The sequence below is a fragment of the Melopsittacus undulatus genome, chromosome 10 (assembly GCF_012275295.1).
Source record: "Melopsittacus undulatus isolate bMelUnd1 chromosome 10, bMelUnd1.mat.Z, whole genome shotgun sequence".
Classification (NCBI taxonomy): domain Eukaryota; kingdom Metazoa; phylum Chordata; class Aves; order Psittaciformes; family Psittaculidae; genus Melopsittacus; species Melopsittacus undulatus.
The window spans coordinates 22,644,876-22,669,112 of record NC_047536.1 but is presented as its reverse complement, the minus strand read 5'-3'; the positions used below and the strand labels follow the sequence as shown (position 1 = coordinate 22,669,112).

Below are 24,237 nucleotides of genomic sequence, written 5' to 3'. Positions count from 1 at the left end.
GAAGGAAGAAAGCTTGTTTATCTGCCACTGCTCAGTGACAGCTTTCAATGCTGGGAGTGGTCACAGATCACAGAATCATAGAATGGTTTGGGGTGGAAAGCTCAAAGCTCACCTAGTCCAACCCTTGCAATGAGCAGGAACATTTTCAACTAGACCATGTTGCCCGGAATATTTTGTTAAGTAGTATTGGCCCAGAGCAAAGGGGGAGAAAGAGAAAGCAAGTGGGAATGTGATGGGAAAGGAGTGAGGGATGGGGAAGCTAAGGAGGGCAAGGACATGGCAGGGACATTTCCAAAATAAGGAGAGACTGGTCCAGTTCTACTTTTCATACGTTTTATTATAAAGAAAGGTGAGAGAAGCCTTGTGAACTGAATGTGTCAGCGCTGCGAAGGCAGCACCATCCAACAAAATAAAAAGTAAAAAAAAACAACCCCAAAATGCACCTGATGAGAAACTGCGATTATGCTCTAATCCTTCATAAATAGACAAAAATCATTGTCAGCAATTTTTAAATAGATGGACAGATGGCAGAAAAAAATAGAATAATGCCATACGACATGGATATAAATTGTCCATTTCTTGCTGTACAAATAATAGAAACAAGTTTGGCAGGCCTTTTTTTTGTTGGTTTTTTCTTTTATACACATCTCCCTTCTATGTATAACTAAAAAAATGTGCTACAATTAATATAAAATGCTTTTACTAGAAAGGAAACTACTAATTCTTTTCACAAAAAAATCTTAAAGATGTCTTTAGCACAGCTCTAAAACACTTAGTAAACTACTTACAACTATCCAACAAATTATATTTTCATGATCTTTTTCACATCTCTCTCTTATTTTGCCTTCTCCTCTCTGCCCCACCTACCTAGCAATAGTTTTTATTTAATTTTTGTATTTTTTATTTTGCCAGACATCCAAGGCCTTTGCATGTACAATATTCACACAAACTTCACATTTTCTTGCACAAAGTTTAGTGCTGTTAGCAAGTCAAAAGTGTGCATCCTCCTACTGAGCTGGCCTAATGCTGCAGGACACCACACCTGGGCCTATGCTGCGTCTAAAAGCAGTTCACTAGGAAAATAGTCTGTAGCTAAGCTGATGGCAAGCAGAAAAAGGGTGTCCTTAGCTTATTTTTTTTGTGTTGGTTTTATGTCTATTTATTTTATTTTTTTTAAATTATTTTTTCTTTTTTGTTCTCCATGATTTATGAGGTTCTGGGCTTCCACAGAAAGTAGAGTTTAGAGTTCAAAAGTAAGAAAGAGAAGAAAACTGCTCTTAGAGCCTGGGAATGAAGCCAGCAACGAGGTGCAGTGGGAGCTCTCTGGTCCGTACGACTTGCTCAATGCCACTCCAGGTAGTCTGTAGGATAGACCCTCTCAAGTGTCCTTCGTCTGAGCCGCCTCGAAAGGGATGTTGAGTTTTAGGTGAGGTAGAGTGCCTTGTCCCTTGGCAGCATGCTGTAAGAGAAACCAGAGGGAAAAGGTGAGATGTGCAGGGAAACAGCTGGGAAGTCACCCAGGGAAGCTGAGATTAGTGTTTCATGGCACTCCACGATACCATACACAAAGTGGTCTGCACCAAGGGACGGACCAAGCAGAAGCCACTTGAATCACAGAATCCCAGACTGGTTTGGAAGGGACCTTAAAGCTCATCCAGTCCCAAGACCATATATTAAGTTTAAAGCCTTTATTCTGCAGCCTAGCCAGAGTTCAGGTGCAGAGGCGACAGTCTGGTCAGCACTCACTGTCCCATGAGCAGCCTTCCCTTGGTGTGAAGAGATGCTCCAGGAGGGTGCTCCGTGACACCACAAGTTTCGCCTCCCAGAGCATCCTGCCTTTGGGTTGGGATTAACTTACTCTTGAAATTTCATGGAATGGTTTGTGTTGGAAGGGAGCTTAAAGCTCACCCAGCTCCAACCCCTGCCACAGGCAGGGACACCTTCCACTGGAGCAGCTTGCTCCAAGCCCCTGTGTCCAACCTGGCCTTGAACACTGCCAGGGATGGGGCAGCCACAGCTTCTCTGGGCACCCTGTGCCAGCGCCTCAGCACCCTCACAGGGAAGAGCTTCTGCCTAAGAGCTCATCTCAGTCTCCCCTGTTCTGGCAGGTTAAAGCCATTCCCTTTGGCCTGTCCCTACAGGCCCTTGTCCAAAGGCAGGAATATGAGCCTCAAGCAGTTTTAGTTCTTCCTGAATTTCAACAGTAAGGGCTAAGACATAGATTCCTTCCTGTAGTTTAATTTTTGCTCTTGCTGGGGCTGCAGGGGAGGGCCAAGCCTGGATTTCCCTACAGAGCACTCTGATGTGATGCTGATACCATCTCCACCATCATGCCGTGGAGCACTGTGCGTGGTATCAGCCCCTTGGCCACCAGCCCCCTTCTTAATGACACACTGTCCTTATTCTAAGCCATGGGGATTTTGAAAACAGACACTTGTTTTTGGATAAAAGTGTAAGGGATCTCAAAAATACAATTGAGAGCCTTATGCCTGAAAATGCTTGTGGATGTCCAGGCAGGTGAAACATGAGTTTCATGGCTGAAGAGCATGGCAATAGGAGACACCATCTGCTCGATGCCTCTCTCCTCCTCTCCCAGAATAGGAAAGTTAATAATCAGGAAGTAAGGGGAAGAAATACCTTTGAGACAGCAGGAGTAGCTGGTCTTTCCTATGGGCCTGATGAAGCCAGCAAGAGGTACAAGGGACCCAAGCAAGACTTGGTGCTGCCTTACACACAGGAAGCTACAGAGGAGGGCTGGTGAGACAGCAGCCAGGCTGTGTGCTCTGCATATCCCTGGCCATCTGATCTTGAATTGATCATGTTTTTGAAGCAATTATTTTGATGATTTGAAGAGCTCTATGTGTGTGCTGAGGGGGAAGCCAGCTTACAGCACTGAGACAACCCTTGGCTTTACAGAGAGGTATCACCTCTCCCTTCCTGCCTATAGTACCCCGTGCTTCAGCCCTCCATGGGGGCTGGCTGGTGTGTTTAACTTACCATCAGCAGGGTCTCACAGGGGAGACCAGATGCTCTTTTATTCAGGATATAGTAGGGAGAGTAGTGGCTGAAGTTCCTCCCCCCGTCTGATATCCTATAGAGGTTTTGCTCTGAAATCCAGTGATTTTAATGGGTTTTATCATCTACACAGACCTGATGGAAACACCATTGGCTCCATAAACATCTTGGTGTGGTGAAGAACATCATAAAGCTTTGGGAGATTCCTGTGTGAGTTTGTTTATGGGTGGAATAATAGGGGAATATCAGGCAGGAAGGTAACGCTGTTGTTGATAGAGCTGCCTTCTGATAGAGAGCAGAAGAGTCTGCATTTTGCTAATCTCCACATTTTATAATCTGCATTTAAAATGCAGAGTCTCCCGTACTGCACTCAGCAAAGATTTAATGCCATTGAGCAGCAGTGAGGAATTCCAGCACTAAAACTTCATTAATTTTACAAAATAGGCTATAGAACATTTCCCAGTTCATTACAAAGTCTTATCATAAATAATTGAATCCAAACGAAGTGCATTGCTGACGGTTTATCTTTGCCTTTCTACAGTGTTTGCTCATTTAGGTTCTGATTTAGAAAATGCCCCCAGTTGGAGAGGATCACTTCATTGTCAGCAGGAATTAGCGAGGCTGAAGGGGCTGTGCATGGTCTTGTTTGTCTGGACATGATGTAACTGATACTTTCCCATCTTTTAGCCCAAAGGAGAGTGGGAAGAGGGCAGAAAAGGAACGACACCTTGCAAATGAGAGGAAGGATACAGATTAATCCAGTTTAGTGTTATCACCAAAATGCTTCAATTCTAGGAGACAAATCTAAATGAAACCCTGAAGTTTGGTATGGAAAGAACCATAATCACGAAACAGGGCAGAAAAAAGTAACGAGGTGCCTTGTGGAATTAAGAAAGATTTACAAGTGACTGTAAACCAAGCTGCACCCTTGATGCAGGTGGGTTCCCATGGAGGAAGTCACTGGGATTCAGTAGGTGCCTGGGAAAGAGCAAGTGTGAGAACAAGGCTGTCAGGTGAGGGAGACAAGGAACTACAGAAGCAGTTTGTGATATGATGCAAAAAGCAATAAGACTCTATGCTGCAGCTGCTTGTGGGAAGTGGTAGTCATATACTAAGCAGGAACTGAGAAATGCTGCCCGGGTCTTTGCTAGCAATCTAGGACGGCTTGGGCTTAAGCCCAGAAAGAGCTAGGAAAATTGGATGGAAGTCAATAAGCACAAAATCATTAAAAATGGGGAGAGCATGAGCTAAAAAACATTTAAAACTCTCTCTCTAACATGGCTGATTTATGAGTTAAGGCGTGCCTGCTTGCAGGATCCTAGGATTTCAGAGGCATAATGGAAGAAGTGTCATTTAATGGCATTTTAACTAGCACTGATAGATTGGCAGAAAAATCCCTACAGCAGTTCCCTTGTTAGATGGAGAAAGACAACTCCAGCTTTTCAGGTGTTGTCTGGATGGCAAACACCAGAGAAAATGTGGGACTGGAAGGTTTTACCCCACGTAACTCAGTGCCAACACGTGTTGGAAGCTAAAGAAATATCAAGGTGAGACATGAAACAAAAATCCTAACTGAGAGAGCACGGCAGGACTGTGTGCTGGGGAGTCTGCTATCATCCTCCCGCACAGGGACTCTACAGCTGAGTCACATCACAACAGAAAATAACCCTTTTTCTTTGCAGACAGTTGCTGATTCTTCTCCTCAGAGCACTGCTTTAATTGCAATTAAGCTGAATGCAGTTTTGAGGTTGAAATGGGCAATTACATGATCCAGAGACTTCCCGATTATACCTCAAACTGCATTGATGAATCAAACCCAACAAGATCTCCCTTCCCTTTATCACTGCTTTGCCTAAGTGCTGCTGATGGCTGTGGCTGTTCAGGCACACAGCTCACCCTGCATTGCCTGGCTCATACTAAGGTGCTGCCGAGGAGCCCAACGGGAACACCGAATATCACTTGGAAATCAGTGCACAGTACATGGGAGAAAGCAGCCAGGAAGATGGTGAGAACCAGATCATCTGATGGCTTTAACCTGCCAGAGAGGAGACTGAGATGAGCTCTTAGGCAGAAGCTCTTCCCTGTGAGGGTGCTGAGGCGCTGGCACAGGGTACCCAGAGAAGCTGTGGCTGCCCCATCCCTGGCAGTGTTCAAGGCCAGGTTGGACACAGGGGCTTGGAGCAAGCTGCTCTAGTGGAAGGTGTCCCTGCCCGTGGCAGGGGTTGGGACTGGATGAGCTTTAAGGTTCCTTCCAACACAAACTAGGCTGGGATTTGATGATCTCTTTTCCTGACATGAGTCTAACCTTGAGGCACCCCAGGGCTGCAGTCCTACAGAGGTGTGTGGATGCTGTGAGCAAGCACTTGGGCAGCAAACACCAGGACACCAGGAGCAGGAGATGGTGGCACTGCTGGTGCACCAGGCTTTGCAACAGAATGAGAACAGGGCTGCTTTGGGAGCTGGCCTGGCAGCAGCTCCTGTGTCTCTCATCACAGGAGATGGCTCCTTCCTTAACAGAGACAATGACAGTTTTTGGTGCGCTAAGCACTCTGCAGTACTGATCTATATCCATCTGAGTTCATTGCTATAATCTACTTTAATAATTATCTGGAAGTCTCTACATAATCTGTCTGGGTTTAGAATGATTTTTTTTTCCAGGAAGCTGCGATAAGCCCATGAAATTCAATAGTTCTGCTGTGACAAAGGCATGAAATGCATGAGCTTTGATCATGAATTGCATGGGCCCTCGGCTCACAATGTGGTACTCCAGCCACATGGCACCCACCTTGTTTTAGCAACACAAACCTTCATCCTGGCTACTACAGGAGAGTTTCACCCATCTCTGGAGTACCCTGAGTTTACTGCATGGGGCCCAGGCAGTGGGATTTGCAGAGGGAATCAAGTTTTTTCCCAGCTGATCCCCTAAGAAGTGATGCTTATTACTGGGGAGAATAGTTTCTGTGGGAGCTGCCTCTGCTCAGCACCTCTGGAAACTGGGATCATAGAATAGAACCATGGAATAGTTTGGGTCGGAAGGAACCTTCAAAGGTCATGTAGTCCAACCCCCTGCAATGAGCAGGGACGTGTGCCATGACCTTCCAAGCATCTTTAACAACCTGCCCACAGCATCTAAAGTGACTTTTATCATCACGTCCCAAACAGGTTCCTTTTTTTGGGTTATCTACAGAAAATCCAGGCAGGCTCTGGGAGCGCAGACGTAGCTGAGCCCCCTCGGGCAGGCAGATGGCAGCGACATCCTAATGGCTCAGCAAGTTATTTATTTCCCTGAAAGAAATAAATGTCTGTACAGTCTGTGCCCAGCCCAGCGATTGTGAGTGCGCTGCTGGCACCGGTGGGAGCTGTGCTCTGAAAAGCCTGGGAGCTTGCTATTATCTCCACTGAAAGCACCGTGTTCCAGGACTTGAAGCAATCAAACAATACTCAGAAGCTACTGAGCTTCCTTCCCTACCTGCTCTCCCAGCAAACCACGTGCCTGTGTTACAGAGCACAATAGCAGTTTCCAAACCAGTACTGCTGAGACAAGAGCAGTGGATTAGGCAGAGACTGGGGATGGCTCTCACACCCTCTCCATTCCCCAGCTTTGAGTCTATCCTGATGTTTTTATTTACTGAAGAATTGAAGGAGCACTGAAGGGACCTTCATGCTGACACATTCATGCCAGAGCTTGTAGGGCATAAGGGGGAGAATCTGTGCAGATTCTGTGGCCTTTTTGTGCGAGGTGCAGGGGGCTAGAGCATCGTGTGGCTCTTGGGAGGATGAGGCTTTGTGCACTGTCATGGGGAACTGGTAAGGGTTAGACATAGCTATGGGAAGCTGTGGCTGCAGTGATAGGAGCAATCACTCTGGGAACATTACTGATAGACATGGCCACCTTCAAACCTCCAGTGATTCTGCTTGGAAGCCTGGGCCTCCCTGTCCTGCTCTAGAAGGAAATTGTCCAACTCTGTTGCTAACAGGATGGAAACACACAAAAAAGGAAACCTCTTCATGCCCAGTGAAGAATTTCTCCATGATTTTTAAGCTACCTGCTTCCATAGCATCACTTCAGTGAGCCTATAGAGAAGAGGAAACCTTAAACTTCACTGACCATGATTAGCCTACCAGCTTGCTGTACACTTTGTACATTTTAGGGCAGATTCAGTGTTGTACAGTGTTCCAGTTCACATAACAGAAAGTGCATCAGCAATGTGCCATTCTGTGTACTGGCCTGCAGTGGTTAATCCCACACTCTCTGCTGGGGTAGTCGTTGTCCCACTCAGTGCTCCCGGGAGGGTTTGATGCACCAGGTGAACGGGGTCCAACACTATTTTGAAACTCAGATGAAATATGTGAGAAGTCCTGCAGGGTGGAAAGGAAAGGGATGGTTACAGCAGCTCAGACAGCAGGAGAAGCAGCAGATCTCTTCCTATCACATGAAATCATTTACATGTGTTGCCTCCACACTGCACAGCCGCAGGGGCAGCAGCAGGGCCAAGGCCAGGACCCGACACCACCGTGGTGGGACCTTGCAGAACATGAGTTGTTGCATGCAGGTGTCAACACAGCAACATCTGGTTTGCATCCCTCTTTCCTCCTCTTGTTTCTCAGCACCTCCCTCCTCGGGGCTGGTGAATGGCTGTGGGTGACACGCAGCCCATGACAGCCTTTGCATCAGCAGCCTGGCCAGCAGAACTGGTTTCCACTTCAAGTGCAGTTCCCTTTGCAGTAATACGTCAGCCCATCATAATGTACAGTAACACGGTAAGGAACATCCACAGCAGCAGCTCTCTCCATCAGCTGTCACTGCCAACAAATGAACAAATATGCTGTGGGGCTGTTCTAGCTGAAAGCTGATCAGCTTCTCTGGTTTTGGGGGTTGGCTTAACTAGGTAACATTAGGCAATGTGTATAAACAAGAGTCATGGTAGTTACTTGATCAAGAACATGATTTTCTCCAAAATATCCAAATTTAGGCAGTGTGGGGTATTTTCTTTTTTGCTTTTTAGTTTTACTCACAAATTTACACAGAAAGAAGCTTCACAAACTGCTGCCTTGAGCCACAACACCCCAATTACAGTGATTATGTGAATCCTGGACATAGGCTATCACTGAATAAGAGAAACCACCTTTGCTTATGTACAGCTAAAGCCCAGTCGCTGTGCTGGAGGTTACTTGGAGTGCTCTGAGCAGGCTGGGATTTAAATCTGATTAAGGCTCTGACCTTCCCTCATGTGCTTTTTATTATGGTCAGATATGACTGTGCTTCCACATCTCTGCTCTCCTTTGGTTTTCTTCCACTGTCCCTAAATTGACAATGTCTCTTTTCTCAAAGTTAGCCCCAAACTGAATAGGCCACATTATAGGAAAGAAAGCTTTGCTCATTGCTAAAGAACTATATGAATTTTGTGATACATAGCTAGCAAGCATGTGAAACACAGATTGTGCAGCCAGCTGGGTGAATACTGCAGTTTAAAGTATCATCAAGTAAATGGTAGCAGCTGTGAATTCAGAGCATATGTCCTCCACTGTGAGTAGTTTGTCCAGGTCATGTTTTATGTGGAAAAACTCTGGAAGCTATTCACCTTTTCCTTTGAATACTGGCAAGTTCTCTATAAGGTATAGAGAAGGCGTTTTGCTATGGCCAGTTCTCTCTCCAGGTGCATTTTCTTAACAGCAGTTTAAAGAGAAGAGGTTGGACCCTGCAGGCTGGTCCCAGGGCTGAGCAGGGCATGGCTGAGGAGGTCTGACATGTTCACAGCATCAGTCTGTAGGATCTGCTTTGCTACTGCATGTATAAGCATACATGCAAGCACACATCACATGCTCTCAGCTCTCTGCCCCCAAAGTGAGTTTCTCCTATTGCCAGGCAGTTTCTGGAAATAATGATGTTATATTTGTTTGTGACATTCCCTCTATCCCTTTTGTCCTCCTCCTGGCAACCCCCCTGGATCCCTGCTATTATCCCATGGTCTTTCAGACATGGGATAAGAGCAGAGCTCCTCTCAGCATTATCATGAGAGGGGTTTCTCACTGACTATCCAACCCACAGCTCCAGATTACCACCAGTGAAACTCCCCAAGACAGGGCGCTGGGGGACCATGTGCACAAAGAGATTTGGTCTGGGATATTCCCAGTTCCAGCAGCTTTCCCTACAGAAGGAGCCTTCACTGATTGAATTCTATGACTCTAGTGCTCTGGTTGAGCAAATCTGCCCCATTTGTAGGGGTGCTCATCGTCCCAGCTCAGCACTCTTGAAAACATCACCCCAGTTGGTGAGATTTGCAAGCTGATGAAGCCAGAAGACTCTTTGGGGACGACATCAACACCCAACATCCCCAAACCATCCAGGAACCACCAGATCCAATGGGAAGAGGGAAATGGTGTGGTTCTGAGCACCTACCTGCTGCCCGGGAGGTGAGGCGTTCATGGGGGGCTGTACCTGTAGTGCCATGGGGGGGGACAGGAGGGGCTGCTGGGGGACCTGCTGCATGCTGAGGGGCTGGCTGAGGAGGGAGCTCTGCGGGTGGTGCAAGGAGAGCTGCTGGTGGAGCGGGGGGCTGATCTGGAAGGAGGGCGGTGGGGAGGCACTGATGCTGGGCAGCATGGGCTTGGAGGTTAGGGGCCGGGAGAGGCCGGGGTGCGGGTGGCCACGGTAGTTCTGCAGGTCCGATGGGGACAGGAATGAACCCAGGCCAGGGTAGGGTGAGGAAGCCTGCGGGGGCATCGGATACATGGGCTGCTTGGGGGGGATCATTTTGGAAGGTGGATTGCTCTGGGCACTTTTCGTCTCCCCCTGGTCAGCAGAGCTCTGTGGGAAAGCAGAACAGAGGGTGATGAGGTAGGAAGGGAGGAAACATTGTTATGTGTCATGGGCATGCATTCCTCCATCCATGCATCCATGCATCCATCCATGCATGCATGCATCCATCCATCCATCCACACATCCATCCATTCATCCTTCCAAGATTCTCAGAGATTTCCAAAGGGACAAAGAAGAGCTTTTAAACCCTCAGTCCTTTCCATTCCACTTTTGTGTCCTTGCTGCTGTTTTCTTCACAAGTGAAGACCACTAATGGTACTTGTGTCTGTACAGGGCTTTGAGCCTTCCCAGCCCACTACCACAATCACATGGATCCTGTAGGTGATGGTTGATTTGGGACATCACATTCTTTCCCATGGCAGCTAACTAGGATGATTAAATACTGAGAGTATGGTAATGGTACCAAAGAAAAGCTTTGAAAGGAAAAGCACCTGATAGACATGCTCACAACCCAAGGGCAGCATATCTGCCTGAGCCAGCAAGCCTATGAGCTCTGCAGGAGCCATCCCAAATTCACAGGCAGCAAATGCCCATGTCCACTCTCTGAAGGCACAGAGGAGGGCACAGTGTGTAGTCCCCTGGGATGATGCCCACCTTTGAAGCATTGGGATGGGCAGGCCCTTAGTCCATCATCACTGCTCCAGATGCAGCCTTGCAGCACCAGGAGTTCCTGTAGGCACCTGAACCCCCCTGAACATTCATTGTTAGGTACCAAAATAGGCTCTCTGGGTTTAACAGCAGTGTGTTAAACACACACATGCTCACATGCTCATCAACCTGCAGTTATGGGTCTTACTTCCTAAACCCCTGCACTTGACTGAGCATGTGTAGGAGAAGCAGGACCCAGGGTTCTAAAGCCTGGACCAGGGAGCAGGCAGGCTGCTGGCACCTTGATGCTGCCCAGGACTGGTGTGTCACCTTCACCTGGGCCAGTCCTTTGGTGTCACCCACTATGAGCCTCATCCTCCTGCCTTTTCATCGCTCGTTTGTTCCCTGCACTCCCATCCTGAGAGTACAGTGGGTGGTGGGGACAGGCAGCAGGGACACCCCATTGCTGGCACCTGCTGATGAAGACAACCCAAACCAGGGTCTCATTTCAGGGTGCTAAAGGCAGAAAGCAGCCTGGCACCCACCCTAGCCACACTGAGAGCATTTCTTTAGCTCCTCAGGAAGCTGGCTGTACCTTGGAGACGAGGCTGGCCCGATATGCTGCCAGTGCTTTCAGGTACTCCTTCTTGGCGGCTTCTGTTTTCCTCTTGTATGCCTGAAAGGAGCAAATGATGGGTAAGAATTAATAATGAATAAAGTAGAATAAAATGCTGCTGGATCCTGCCTGTTCAGTGGGATCCCGCTCTGCTGAGGCCATTCCTGCATGCACATGTGCATGGAAAACAACTTTCTGCTGGGGAGGAATTTGTCCCAAACCAAGCAAATAAAGCAAATAAATAGCTTTAAGGTCCCTTCCAACCCAAACCAAACCATGATTCTATGAAAACCTCTTTGCTAAAATTACTGCTTGTGAGAACCCAGCAAGGAGCTCCCAGAAGCAGATTATCTGGTGACTTGAATTTAGCAGTTTAAAAACTGTTTATAAACTGCTCCCTGAAGTTTAAAATCAATACAGATAAACCCTATTAAAAATGGGTTGAAAACCTTATTTTCATTGCAAAATCGGAGAGACTCCCACAATGAAACATTTTGATTTGACACACTGGAGGTCTCAGATGGTTATTTTCTGAAACAGAGTATTTGCCTAAGTTTGTCTTTGGCTTTTTCCTACATAGGAAGTATATTTGCTCCGTTCAGAACAAAATTACATTTCAAAATGTCAGCCTGAAGAAGAGTTTGCCTGTGAAAAGCAACTATTTCTTCACACTGTACCACTTCCCCTAATGAAAGCTGTTCCCTTTCTCTACATTCCCCACCTCACTTGTGTCCATAGCTCATCGCAGCACCTGCTGTGACACAGCAATGTGGGGTGTCCCCCAGCCCTGCTGCTAAGAGATGCTTTTAACATGGTACCTGATGCCTGCACAACTGTGAAATATGAATTCCTGTGTCTCAGGGCATAGCTGGGTGCTGATATACTGAAAACATACTTTTCCCTCTGTAACAGAAAACACCAAAAGCATTTTTGCTTTTTTGTCTAAATCTGGGGCAGTGAGAAATCAAAGCATTCACAGCTACACAGAGACAGAATCAATTGTTAGGAAGATTTGGCTGGAGAAAAACCCTGAAATTTATGGACAATGAGAGGGCAGGTAAATGAAACTTCCTTAACCTCAATGCAGATGAATGAGTAACCAATAAATTCTGTGCCTATCTGCATCCCCATCACCTGCTTTTTTCTGTTACGCCCTTTTCTTTCCCCACTCCTCATCTGTCCTTGTCTTCTCCATTCAGCAAGCGGGTACTGTGCCTCTTGTGTCTGGAACACGCTGCTGGGTGGTGTCTGATGAAGCAGGACTGGGAAGGGGCAGCTGAATCCTGTGTCCTCCTGAAGGGAGAGGGGGATTGCTCCCAGCAGGAGCCTTCTGCCCTTGGGCCAGTCCCTGCTCCAGCCCTGGCCATGATCAGGGTGACAGAGAACGTTAAGAGGGTGATACCCAGCGGTGTTTCCTGTGATGCTCTTGTGATGCTCTCTCCAGCTATGGATGGCTCCTGGTGGATTATCTGGTTTGTGAACATAGACTCAGCCTGGTTTGTATTGGAAGGTACCTTAAAGCTCATCCAGCTCCAACCCCAGCCACGGGCAGGGACACCTTCCACTGGAGCACCTTGCTCCAAGCCCCTGTGTCCAACCTGGCCTTGAACACTATCAGGGATGGGGCAACCACAGCTTCTCTGAGCACCCTGTGCCAGCGCCTCAGCACCCTCATGGTATGAAAACATCCCTAAGGTTCTCCTGCTGAGATTCCTGCAGCCCAGCCCTGCACTGGGGGCTTTCTGTACCCACACAGTGTCCATGGAGGACCCTGAGCAGCTAAACCTCAGCCTGCAGCTGGGAAAAGACTGCTCTGATGTGGGATGAGCAGATCCAACAAAACTTCTCAGGAATCCTCTGTGTAAAGGCAGCTCTAGTGCAGTATTTATAACCTTTAAAATTTTAATTTAAACATTGACAAAACCATGTTACTTTCTAATTAACTCCCATTTTCTCCCAGGGATTTTAATTTCAAAGTAATTTATCAGATTTAAGGATCCTCAAAACATTTTGCATGTTTTTCTTTCTAACCTGCCGTGCCCACTGATTTATTTTCCTTATTCATTAGCAGGAGGATTCATTAGTCATTAAGCGAGTGGGTGGGTTGGGGAAGGGGGGGAGAGAAGCAAAAATGGTTTAGTGCTTATGAAAACAAAAAATCAGAGCTGTAAGAAGCATATGTTGGGATCGTACCGCTGACACCTCTGTGTCTCAGCAAAGCAGCCAGTAATTGTACTGTAATGAAATGTTCTTGTTTGATAACCAGTTAATTAGAGAAGACAATTATTCCAAACCCTGCTGACGCCCACGAGTGGCTCCGTGTCGTGCAGGCACTGAATGGCAGCCAGAGCTGTTAGCCGTAACCTCAGAATCCGGCTTTAGCAGAAACTCTGCTTCCCAAGCCTGGGAATGATGAAACTCTCCCCCAGAAAATCAAGGCTTCCACAGAGCCCAAATGACAAGGTCCCTCCTGCAATCCTAGATGGAGTTTGGGGCGTTTTGTTTCAAAAAGGAGATAGACCATCAGGAGAGATGAAAAGTGCAGTAAAGGTCTCCAGGGGGAGTTGAAGGACTCTATTTCGATAGGAGAGGAGACCAGGAGGAGCCACAGCCTCCAAACGTGATGCAGCAAAGGAGGCACTGAACGATGCTCTACGTCTGTCTCAGGTAGGAAAAGAGGCAATGGGCTTAAATTGGAACAAGGGGAATGTTGGCTAAGCAAGAGAGAAGTGTTCCTAACAGTGAGGATAATTAAGCATGGGAAGAGATTGCCTGGGGAGATGTGTAATCTCCACCACTGAGAATTTAAGAACAGATTAGGCACACATCCACCAAGAATGGCTTAAGTAGAGATGATCCTGACTTCGGGCAGCAGTATGGTCTGGTTGACCTCTTAAGTCTCTCCTTGCCCTCCTTTCTATGATTCCATGACTAGTTTCCCCTTTTTCTCCCCCTCCCATGTGTAAATTTGGATTGCATTCTGCTTGTCAATCTGGAGGGTTTTTCTTATAACTGTTATACACTTTCCTGCAAGACAGCTCTTGGGATCACCTTAACTTAGGGCTTATTCATATGCTGACTAAAAGTACTCCCTTCCTGCACAGTGCTGTCTGCTACACCACCCTTCTCTTTGCAGACAGCCTCCACACAGCTATTGGAAGTGCACATAGCTCACACAACCATGTCATCCTTATTCCTTCCCAGCTCTTCCTCACCTCCTTGCACCCTCCTCTCTAACCTTCCTCCTCCCTTCTTGAGAAGGCTTACTCTGTTCCTCCCCCTATTAAAACCAACTAACCCAAGCTACATTTAAAACATGGCACTTCTTCAAACTAATACCTACAGTCTTGACTGGTAAGTCCTGAGGTCAACAGTCTTGGACATGGAAGGTAACTGTCAATGATGCCCATCATGAGGTGGCTGGTTAAGTGGTGTTCCAGTTCTCCCAGGCTCTCCCAGCTATGGCATGGGGGCTGTTGAGCATCTAACATCCCTGAGGACACCTACATGAAAGGCCCTGGCTATGGGAACTATCTGCAGGGTTTCAGGACAGCTCCTCCCTTACCCTGGTAGAGACACAATGTTGTGAAGCAGTCCTTTGGAGAATGAAAGGATAAACCCATGATCAAGTACCATTTGATTAAAGCATCCTGAAAGATTCCTGTGCCTTGACTTCATGGTGACACCTGGGTGTAAGTCATCCATCACTCCAGTGTGTTCCCAGGACAACTCACAGAAGACTCCAAATGAAACATAGGAGGAGGGTGACAAATCCAACCGCTAACCTCCAGTGAAAAGCACACAACCTTCATCTCCCACAGTTCCGATCTTGATCTCCAGGACCAGAAGTCACACTCTTGGAGCTGCTTTTAAGAGCAATTATGACCCTTCACATATTCCCTATCATTATCCTGATCTCCACCAGACCTGTCTTGAAACGTTGCTTGGGATTGGTGCATCTGCCATGGAGTTATTTAGCATTACTGAACTGGTCCTGCAGGGCTATCATGAGCAAGGACTCATCTCTGGTACCTTTGTGCTCTCAGTGAGTCCCCAACCTTGTCAACTTAATTGTAAATCTTGGTTTTGTAGGACTTCTCCTCACTGAGGACGGGAAGCCCTGGGTTAGATCAAGCTTCACTCATCAAGATTGCTCAGGAATTTCTTGATGCTTCTGCTCTGAGTTTCTAGAATCTAGGGAAACACCAACCAATCTATTACTGGACTTTCCTAATGAAAAGCAGGTTCCAGAGACACCTACAACTATCAGCTTGGCAGTGTTCCCTGTGCTCCACCACCACCAGGCTCCAAGCCAACATTCTCTTCCCCCAAAATACGGTGGACAACGTGAAGGTGCTCAGAGAAGGAAAGACAGAATATAGCAGAGAAAAGAAAATCCCATTGGTGACTTAATATGCTCCAGGGAGTTTACAGGCTTATCTCCCACATGAGATGCCCTTGACAGAAGACTGGGTGTCCCCTGCTCCTGAGCAGAGATGGCTGTTGGCAGGGCTGGTGACCAGGCTGGGAGCACTATGTCCATGCCAGGTAAGAAGCCTATCCAGAGAATCAGAATCACAGAAATCAGAATCAGGCAGATTGGAAAAGACCTTTAAGATCATCAGGTCCCACTGTTGCCCAGCACTGCAAGGCCACCACTAACCCATGGCATTGAGGCCCTCCTCTACATGGTGTGTGAGCACTTGCAGGGATGGTGACTCCAGCCCTGCCTTGGGCAGCCTGTTCCAATGCCTGAGCACCCTTCGGGGAAGCAATTGCTCCTCATCTCCATCTAAACCTCCCTTGGCACAGCTTGAGGCTGCAATTAGCAGAGTTTGCTCCAATCTAGTGCTCAAATGCTTCTAATTTCTATCAAATCAAGCAGCTCTCACTGGGTAACACTGTAAAGGCTGGGCTGGATCTGCTCTTGAGGAAAAACAACATCGAGGATTCTGTGAGCTTGGAGCAGAGACCTGGAACTGCAGGCAGATCACTACAACAGGTCCCCCGTTTGATGCTAACGGCTCCATTAGCATCTCACTCTCCACCAAAGCCTAAGTTATCTCTACAGGAACAGCTGCTAAACTATTTGCAAAGTTCAAAGAGTACATATTCATATTCACCCCCCTACCCCAGTCACATTCTTCAGCTTCCCATGTAAGCTTCTTAGAAAGGGCCATGCCAGCTGTTGAAGAATGAAGATTACAACGTCCTGCTAATGCAGCGCTGGGGATATATAAAGGTATTGTTATTTACTGCTGTTCTGCATGCGCGGCCACACTGGAAGGGGTTAAAATGGGGAAGAAAACGGCTCTTTGCAGAACAGGTGTCCTTGAGCAGTACCCAAGGACACGGAGATTGCTAATCCTGTATTCCACAGCATGATCAAATCACCAGGCAACAGATATAAATAAAAAAAGGCAGGAAATAAGGAAATTTAGATACAAGTGTGTCAGAGGGAAAATGAAGATTCATTGTGAAGAGGCTGAGAAGAGAAGAAGAAGAAGGAACAAAATGACAAAGGCACAAATGATAAACCAGTAAGAACAAAAGGAAGGGGGGGGGGAGAAGCCTCTCTGAAATACATGTCTGTGACAGCAGCAGCAAAATCAAAGATGCTCCTCGATTATTTGGTTTCTTGCATAATACGCATTCTGGTTCCCGCTCTCTGTTTGTCTTTGCACAGGGAAAAAACCTATCTGAAATGGGACGTGAGCAACCTTTATTTTGCTTGTTTCATCAGGAAGAGAAAGCAAATTTGCTTTGTGGGAGCAGCAGCACCTGCTCAATGGCAAATAAATAGCTACAGCTTTGATATTACAGCACATATAATCATTAGCAGCACAATGGCAGAGGATTAACCCTCCACGTGCTGGCCTGAGCTACCTCTCCTTTCTGCCTGCTGAATGCTCCGTGTAGCATCTATGGGGATGGTGATGTTTGGTGGGGGATCACAAGTCCACAGTGCCCTGCCTGAGGTTGGGTTTATTGCTCTGAACCCTCTTCCTGGTTGCTCCCTGCCTGTTCTGCCACCTTTTCTCCAAGGCTGGAATCAAAACACACCCAGGACTGGGGAAACACTGTGCCCTTTGGGAGGTGAAAAATAAAGTTTACAAAACCTCGTCTGAAGCTGGAACTACAGTGATGTAAATGACTGCTTAATAACTGCATGATGGGGCTGAGGTCTGCACATCAGCCCTCTGGAGATGTGATGCCCCAGGACCACCCTGAAGATCTTGGGGGTTTTGAGAGATTTAAGTATAGGACCACAGCACAGCCCCAAATCAGATCCTACAGCCTCAAATCCACCCACTATTCTAATGCCATGTAGAAGGGAAGCTTTCTTTAATAAACTTGGTCATAATTGATCAAGAACATCCATATTTGGCTCTTGGTTGTCTACTTTGTCATCACTGTGCTGGCTTTTCCTTGGCTTTCCTTCTGCACTGCTTTCTGCAGTGAGGATATGAAGATACTCAAAACCACTGTGTCAATAGAGCCAGGAGCAGCACAGATGGTGAAACACTTCTCTTTTCCACCTTTCCACTCCTCCCCAGAGCACAATGCTCCTGTCCAGTGATGGGCCCAATCACAGCCTGGTGCAGCCATGGGGCAGTCTGGACCCCTAAGTCCCAGCAGAATTTTAGCAGAGATGTGTCTGTCCTGCTTGGTCACTGTCCCCTCCCGAGGTGTGCCAAGAGAGCACTTGGCATGGGCTGCTTGCTTTCATTGTGAAAGCGTGCATCATGTCCTGTAGTCCTTGGGAGAAGGGATCTGCAGGACAGCCTAAGCATGAGTATTCACAGAATCCCAGACTGGTTTGTGCTGGAAGGGACCTTTTAAGCTTTAGCTCACCCAGCTCCAACCCCTGCCACGGGCAGGGACACCTTCCACTGGAGCAGCTTGCTCCAAGCCCCTGTGTCCAACCTGGCCTTGAACACTGCCAGGGATGGGGCAGCCACAGCTTCTCTGGGCACCCTGTGCCAGCACCTCAGCACCCTCCCAGGGAAGAGCTTCTACCTAAGAGCTCATCTCAGTCTCCCCTGTTCTGGCAGGTTCAAGCCATTCCCCTTGGCCTGTCCCTACAGGCCCTTGTCCCAAGCCCCTCTCCAGGTTTCCTGCAGCCCCTTTAGGCACTGGAGCTGCTCTCAGGTCTCCCCTTCAGGAGCCTTCTCTTGTCCAGGCTGCCCCAGCCCAGCTCTCTCAGCCTGGTTCTAAAGCAGAGCTGCCTTTAAGACATTTTGTTACTACTTTTTTCTCTTTCCTTTTCCTTTTCTCCTTTCCATTGCACTCCCTTATGGCTCTAAGAAAACCTGACTGGGGATGCTGGCAGAGGAAAGCAAACGAGGACTAAATAAACTCTCTTCCAGCCAAACACTTCAAGAGTGAACGTGCCACATTGCACAAAACAGCAATACAGTCCTGAAGCCCAAGATAAATAGCTGCCTGCAGCCGGAGTCCCGGGCAGGGAGGTAGCTGTCGTGGGAGAGAAGTATAGAGCTGGAGACAAAGCCAGGAAGTTAATATTTAAGCATTCAGACAAGGAACAAATGACTTAATTAAATCAATTACAGAAGGAGAAATGGAGCCACTTAGAAAGCCTGTGTAAAGAGGCTGCTGCTATCTCATAAAGGAGAAGAAGGGAGAGTTAGCAGGGAAGATAAACGGGCTGGTTTAATCCCTGCTGTTAATTAAGAGCATTTGCACTGCACGGAGTCAGGTCACACCAGCCCTTCTATTATATAAACCACATTTGCAGCCGAGCTCAGTCCCCAGTCTACAGAGGTATTTGTAACCAGATGGAGTAAGGGAGAATCAGACAGAGATGTTGGGAGGGATGAACGCAGGAGAAAGAGGTGATGTGGAAGCTTTTACATGCTCCTGAACCTCCCACACCTTACACTAATGGCCCAAACCCAGCACCAGCCCTCCAGCTCCCCAGGCAAAGGAAAGGATACTCCTTCCTTCTTCAGCCTGAGAAATTCCTGCACAACACCCCAGTGATCCATCCAAAGAGTAGAAAATGGAGGATCAGAGGAGGTTGGAACTAGATGATCGTAAGGTCCTTTCCAACCCTAACCATTCTATGATTCTATGATCATGAAAACATCAAAGTAACACTTTGCACAATATGGAGAACCCAAATGGGTCAACAAAGGGCTTCCATCCCAGAAGATGGCTTGCCTTGATTCCTATTATGGGGCTTGGAGCAACCTGCCCTAGTGGAAACTATTCCTGCCCATGGCAGGGGGTTGAAACTGGATGAGCTTTAAGGTCCTTTCCAACCCAAACAATTCCATGATTCTATTCCTGACTTGGTGCAGGGCAGAAAGCAAGGCTATTCCCTAGCATGACTTCCATTTAAATGACTTTTCCTCCCATCTGCTCCCTCCTTAAATGTGGCTGCTTCAATCACTGGCCATGGACATCCAAGAGGAGGTGGAGCCAGTGTTGGCTGCCAGGACTCAAATCTTAAGGGGGAGCATCAGTTTGGGGTCACACACACCACCTGCAGTGCCAGACATCTCTCTGCATGATGAAGACATCCTTGTGATGGAAACTGTTCCTGGGGTTTTCTCAACAGGCAACATGCAATTACAGGCTTTTGTAACTCACTCAGCACCAGCAAAACAGTGAAAGCAGGACCTAGAAGCCTCTGTGCGAGGCAGACTGAAAGTGGTTGACAGCTTTGGGGCAGGAGGGTTTCCTCTGCAGGGTCACTTCAGGCATCTCCTTCCTAAGCTTTTAAAGCCTTAACATTAGATTTGAGACCAGTGATGTAGAGAATTAGTTTTCAGCCGGTCTGCCATCACTCCTTGTAAGTAAAGAAGTAAATGCAAACCCATCTCCTACCTGGAGCTGTAGAAAGCCCATGTCAGGGCAGGGCCACTGAGAGTCTGCAAAGTGCGACCTTCTCAAGAATCATCAGTTGTCATAAAAGCTCTTCTCTATGTAAGAGCAGAGATTTTTTCTCAAAAGGGGCACTCTCCTAATGTGCTGGGGGGACTCGGAGGCTCTGCACCAGGGAAACCCACACTGCAACAGCTGAAAGGAAAACAAGAAAGATGAACTCACTTGTTTTTGTTCTTCTCCCAGACTGTCCCACATCGACGCAACGATTTTTGATACATCTCCGAAGGTGGCATTGGGGTTTTGCCCTTTGATGGCTGCTTGTGTGTCTCTGAAAAACAGGGCATAGGCTGACACAGGCTTCTGGGGCTCGTTGGGGTCCTTCTTTTTCTTCTTCTTTTGGCTTTTGGGCTTTTTGCCCAGGTCTGTTGATGGTCTTTTCTCCCCAGTAACCTGCAAAACCGAGAGATGAACCTTAGCAGTCATCTTGGAGCAGTCAGGTGTGAGTCCCTGCTACAGCTTCTTAGCAAAGGGGATGAGAAAGAGACTGGGCAGAGAAAGGCTCCCAGTGTAATGAGGAGGGCACCAGCCCTGGGTGTCTCTTTGGCTCCCAAGAGCCCATAGGATCATTACACAAACCGCTGCTGGGTCCCTGAGGCAGGTTGGGTGCCTCCTCCCAGCCCCGTTCACAGCTTGGGCTTGCCCCTTGCTGCTCCAGTGCTCCTTGCTCCAAATCTGGGGGTTTCCACATTCATCTTCAGTCACCCCCTTCACCCTCCTCCTCCCTAGCAGCACAAACTCACTCACTCCTTGATCCTCCTCAGGGTCCTCTCTAAACATCTTGCTTCCCAGCCAGATCCCTTTAGCAGTCCATGAGTTTTTCCAGAATTGGTTTCTGATTTCCAGCCCAATAATCCCCCTTTGCAAGCTGCTTCTGGCTACCCCCACCTTTGCATGTGCCACTGCCTCAGCATCCCCTCTCCCTAGGCAGGAGGGCTGTGAGAGCCAGCACCACATCAGCCATCACACTGGGGCCATCAGAAACCCATTTCACCTTGTTAACAGGTTTGTACCCCTATTTTACTCTTATGTATTAAACACTTTGCATACACTGCTCACACCTTACAACCAGCCTGCATGCAGGCTTGGTCTGACTGTATCCATGCTTGGTGCTCTGTGGGTGGTTGAACCAAGGGCAGAAGGGCAGAGGGAACTGAAGCTGGACTTTGTGGCTGCTCAGCATGAGACCAAGCTGGGAGGTAGAACAGCAATGCTGGAAACAGGGATGCTTCCGATGAAGGCAGCACTGAAAGAAGATCCTACAGCTGAGCTTTTTCTAGGATGCCCTGGGCAGTGTGTTGAATGTGTGGGACCGCAGATGCCTCTGTGTGATGGTGCACAAGGGAAAAGACCCCAGGAAAACACTTGGACATACATCAAAGCTCTCAAAGCATTGACTGCAGTCAGTGAAAGCTCACACTACAGGGAAGCACCATTATCCTTATTTTATAGCAGAGGAAAAACTCAATACACCAGAGGTTAAACACGGCTGAGAATAAAAACATTTTCTCCCAGTTGCTTCTGCCTGGATCTCTGCATCCTGGAGGGCAGACGGGGCTCCGGCACCTCTGCCTGCACACCCACCACACTCTGGTATCAAGTGCTCAGCTACCACCAGCAGTGCCTGTCCTAGCAGGGGCACAGGCTAACGGTATTACTTAAGAAGTCACCTAGTCTGTTGCTTTGAGGTCTAAACCAAATTTTAACAAATCAGTCAGCACAGATCAAACCACCAAACGAGTGTAAAACCTGGGCCTTCCAGTGAATGCCGGGAGAAAGAGGCCTATTCTCCTGATGGATTTGATTGTGTGCTTGGAAGCACTGGGATTTAAGAGGCTTCCCTTCAGCTGGTACAGGCCAGGCATGGGCAGGAAAGGGCAGCAGTACTCCTGCTCTCCACCAAGCAGCTCTTGACTGGTCATTAAGTTGAGTATCAGTGTAGTGACATTTGTCAAACAGACAGTGACCATTAGTGAATGAGCAGAGAGACCAAAAAAAATGCATTTAATTTCAAATTGCCCAATTGGGCTTGAATGGGAGGCCTGGGGTTGAAAGGGCAGCTTATTAGGATCAAAAACCTCCATGACAGGGCTTCAGCCCATTAGCAAGCGAGATGCTATTTTAACTAACTGTAGTGCTTTGATTCACTGAAGAGCCATGGGGTGACTTGCTCTCCTCGAGCCATTCACCAAGTGATGGAGTGGAAACAATCACAGTGCAACCTACTGTGCATGGAGATGGGTTTACAGTTGGTCCTGCTTAGGCAGCACCAAAGAGCAAATGTCTGTATGGAAAACATATGCTGCCTGCAAGGCTGCCTGGAGCCACCAGCTCCCAAGAGAGAGCAGAACAAATCAGGGCTTTGCCTGGTTCTCCCGGGGTTTGCTGTGTGTTGCAGCACAGGCTGAGACAACTGCCTAGCCCTAGCCTGCAGAAGGTGCTTCAAAAACCTCAGCCATGTTCATGGCTAAAGGCAAGACCTGGCAAGCCCGCATCTTGCTGCCCCAAAGCAACTGCATCCCCCAAGGGGTGAGCCACAATCAAAGCAACTGTGAAGGCTCATGCAGTGGGATAAGGTGTGTGGCACCCAGCCCCTGCATGGACCTGCTCTTGAGAGGCAGCAGAAGGGAAGTGTAACACCAGATGTGGACTGGGGCAATTCACTGGTGAGAGATGTGATCCCATAAACGGGTAGATGTTGAACCAGAGCAGGAACCCCATGGATGTTGTGATTTTAGTAATTATGGAGAGACATCGGTACTCCAGTTGGAAGATGGGCTGTAGCTACCTCTCCCTCCTATGCATGTGTACACCCCCTGAAGCAATGAAGCAGGTAAATGCATCGGTGTGGCTGTCATACCTAAAATCATAAGCTTCCTGGTTCAGAGGACCTGCTGGACCTGAGCTACCTGCTGGCATCAGACCCATTTCTTCTATGTGTGAGATTCTTGGTCATAAGATTAATTTCTGCTTATTAGGTATTGCTTTGATGACTTGTTGCAGAAAGGTTCTGAATGGCCATATGAAATATGACCATTGGGTGAATACAGCAGCTGTGTTGATAGAGAAAGCAAACAGAAACCTGTAGGCCATAATGTGCTTCTGCTTTCTTTGCACTTATGGTCTCCTTCCTCCACCAAATCCATCACTCTTGTTTCACCCTTCTTGCTGGACATAAAAATGAGGGGAGCATGCCTTTAGGATTAGGAAGAATTCTTGTCTCTGCGAGTTGTCATAATTTGGACATGTCCAAATTCTTCCTACCCCCACAGCCATCACTGGCTCAACAGGAACAGAAGATCCGACCCCAAAGCCATGTCCTCCTCAGTGACTCCTGCATCTCTGCCTGGCCGGGATGAAAGCTGGGTGATGCTGAAGAGGCAGAGAACCTCGTGTGTAACTAAGCTGAAACTCCTTTGCTGCTGACATGACAGACTCCAGCTCCCAGGTACCTGCTGGAGCTGTGTGATGTGACCCTGGGAGGTGGCAGACCATGGGGTCCCACAGCAGAACTCATTCCGCAGTGTCCCCCAGATGTGAAACCGCAGAGTCTGAGAAATTGCATCTGGTTTCAATCACCTGTATCCTTTCTTTGTGCACTTTTAGTCCACTGAAGCTGTTTTGCATCTGCGTGTGCACTCTGCTTTGTAATACCCTGATCTGAAGTGAAAGCTGCCAACGGATGAAAAGCTGCAGGAATGATGGGAATACATTTGCCTGGATTTCCATTGGAAGGGAAAGGGGTTTGCTCAGTCCTAGTGCTTTTCTAGTCTCCTCACTGCTTGCTGCTGGGGTTATACATTCAAATCCTGTCACAACCATCTATCTCTGCAGGACAAGATCCAGTTCTGATGTTGTCCTTGGATCAGCACCTTCCAGGAGAAGGTTTTCCATGGGATGCTTTAGTCAAAGTCCCCCAGGGAGTCCAGTGATTGACCTTGGTAAATAACAGACTCATGGCACACAGCAAGCGCCGTTTGTTTTGCTGGTGCATTTTGAGAAAGACGAGCAACAACCAAGATGTCCCCAAAACCACGGGAAAAACTTGAGCTTCTTGATGCCATATTCAGCAGCAGATGTGCTGGCTCTAGAGGCAGACTCTATGCCACTAAGACATTGTTGACCATCTAAACCACTGCCTGGATGAACTAAAAGGCAGAAGATTCTTCCTCTTTTAATTCCTGAGGTTTTTTCCTTAACAAGCCATGTCTGATGAGCTCAGTTTAACCCACCCTCTGTTATTTTCCATCCCTGTTCAAGCCTCCTCAACCTGCCACCAGCAATCTAA

General features: G+C 47.8%; 1 protein-coding gene across 1 annotated transcript in view; it reads right to left on the bottom strand.

Moving 5' to 3' along the window:
• Positions 1–316: 316 nt before the first annotated feature.
• The window catches only part of TOX2 (TOX high mobility group box family member 2), a 140,108-nt gene continuing 116,187 nt past the window's right edge, over positions 317–24,237 (bottom strand). Inside the window, exons 5-9 of the mRNA XM_034067013.1 lie at positions 20,115–20,342; positions 11,019–11,099; positions 9,416–9,823; positions 7,244–7,374; positions 317–1,459 (exon numbers count right to left, since the gene is read on the bottom strand). Coding sequence (XP_033922904.1) covers positions 1,423–1,459; positions 7,244–7,374; positions 9,416–9,823; positions 11,019–11,099; positions 20,115–20,342 — 885 coding nt within the window. The 3' untranslated portion in view covers positions 317–1,422. The remainder of the gene's footprint in view (positions 1,460–7,243; positions 7,375–9,415; positions 9,824–11,018; positions 11,100–20,114; positions 20,343–24,237) is intronic.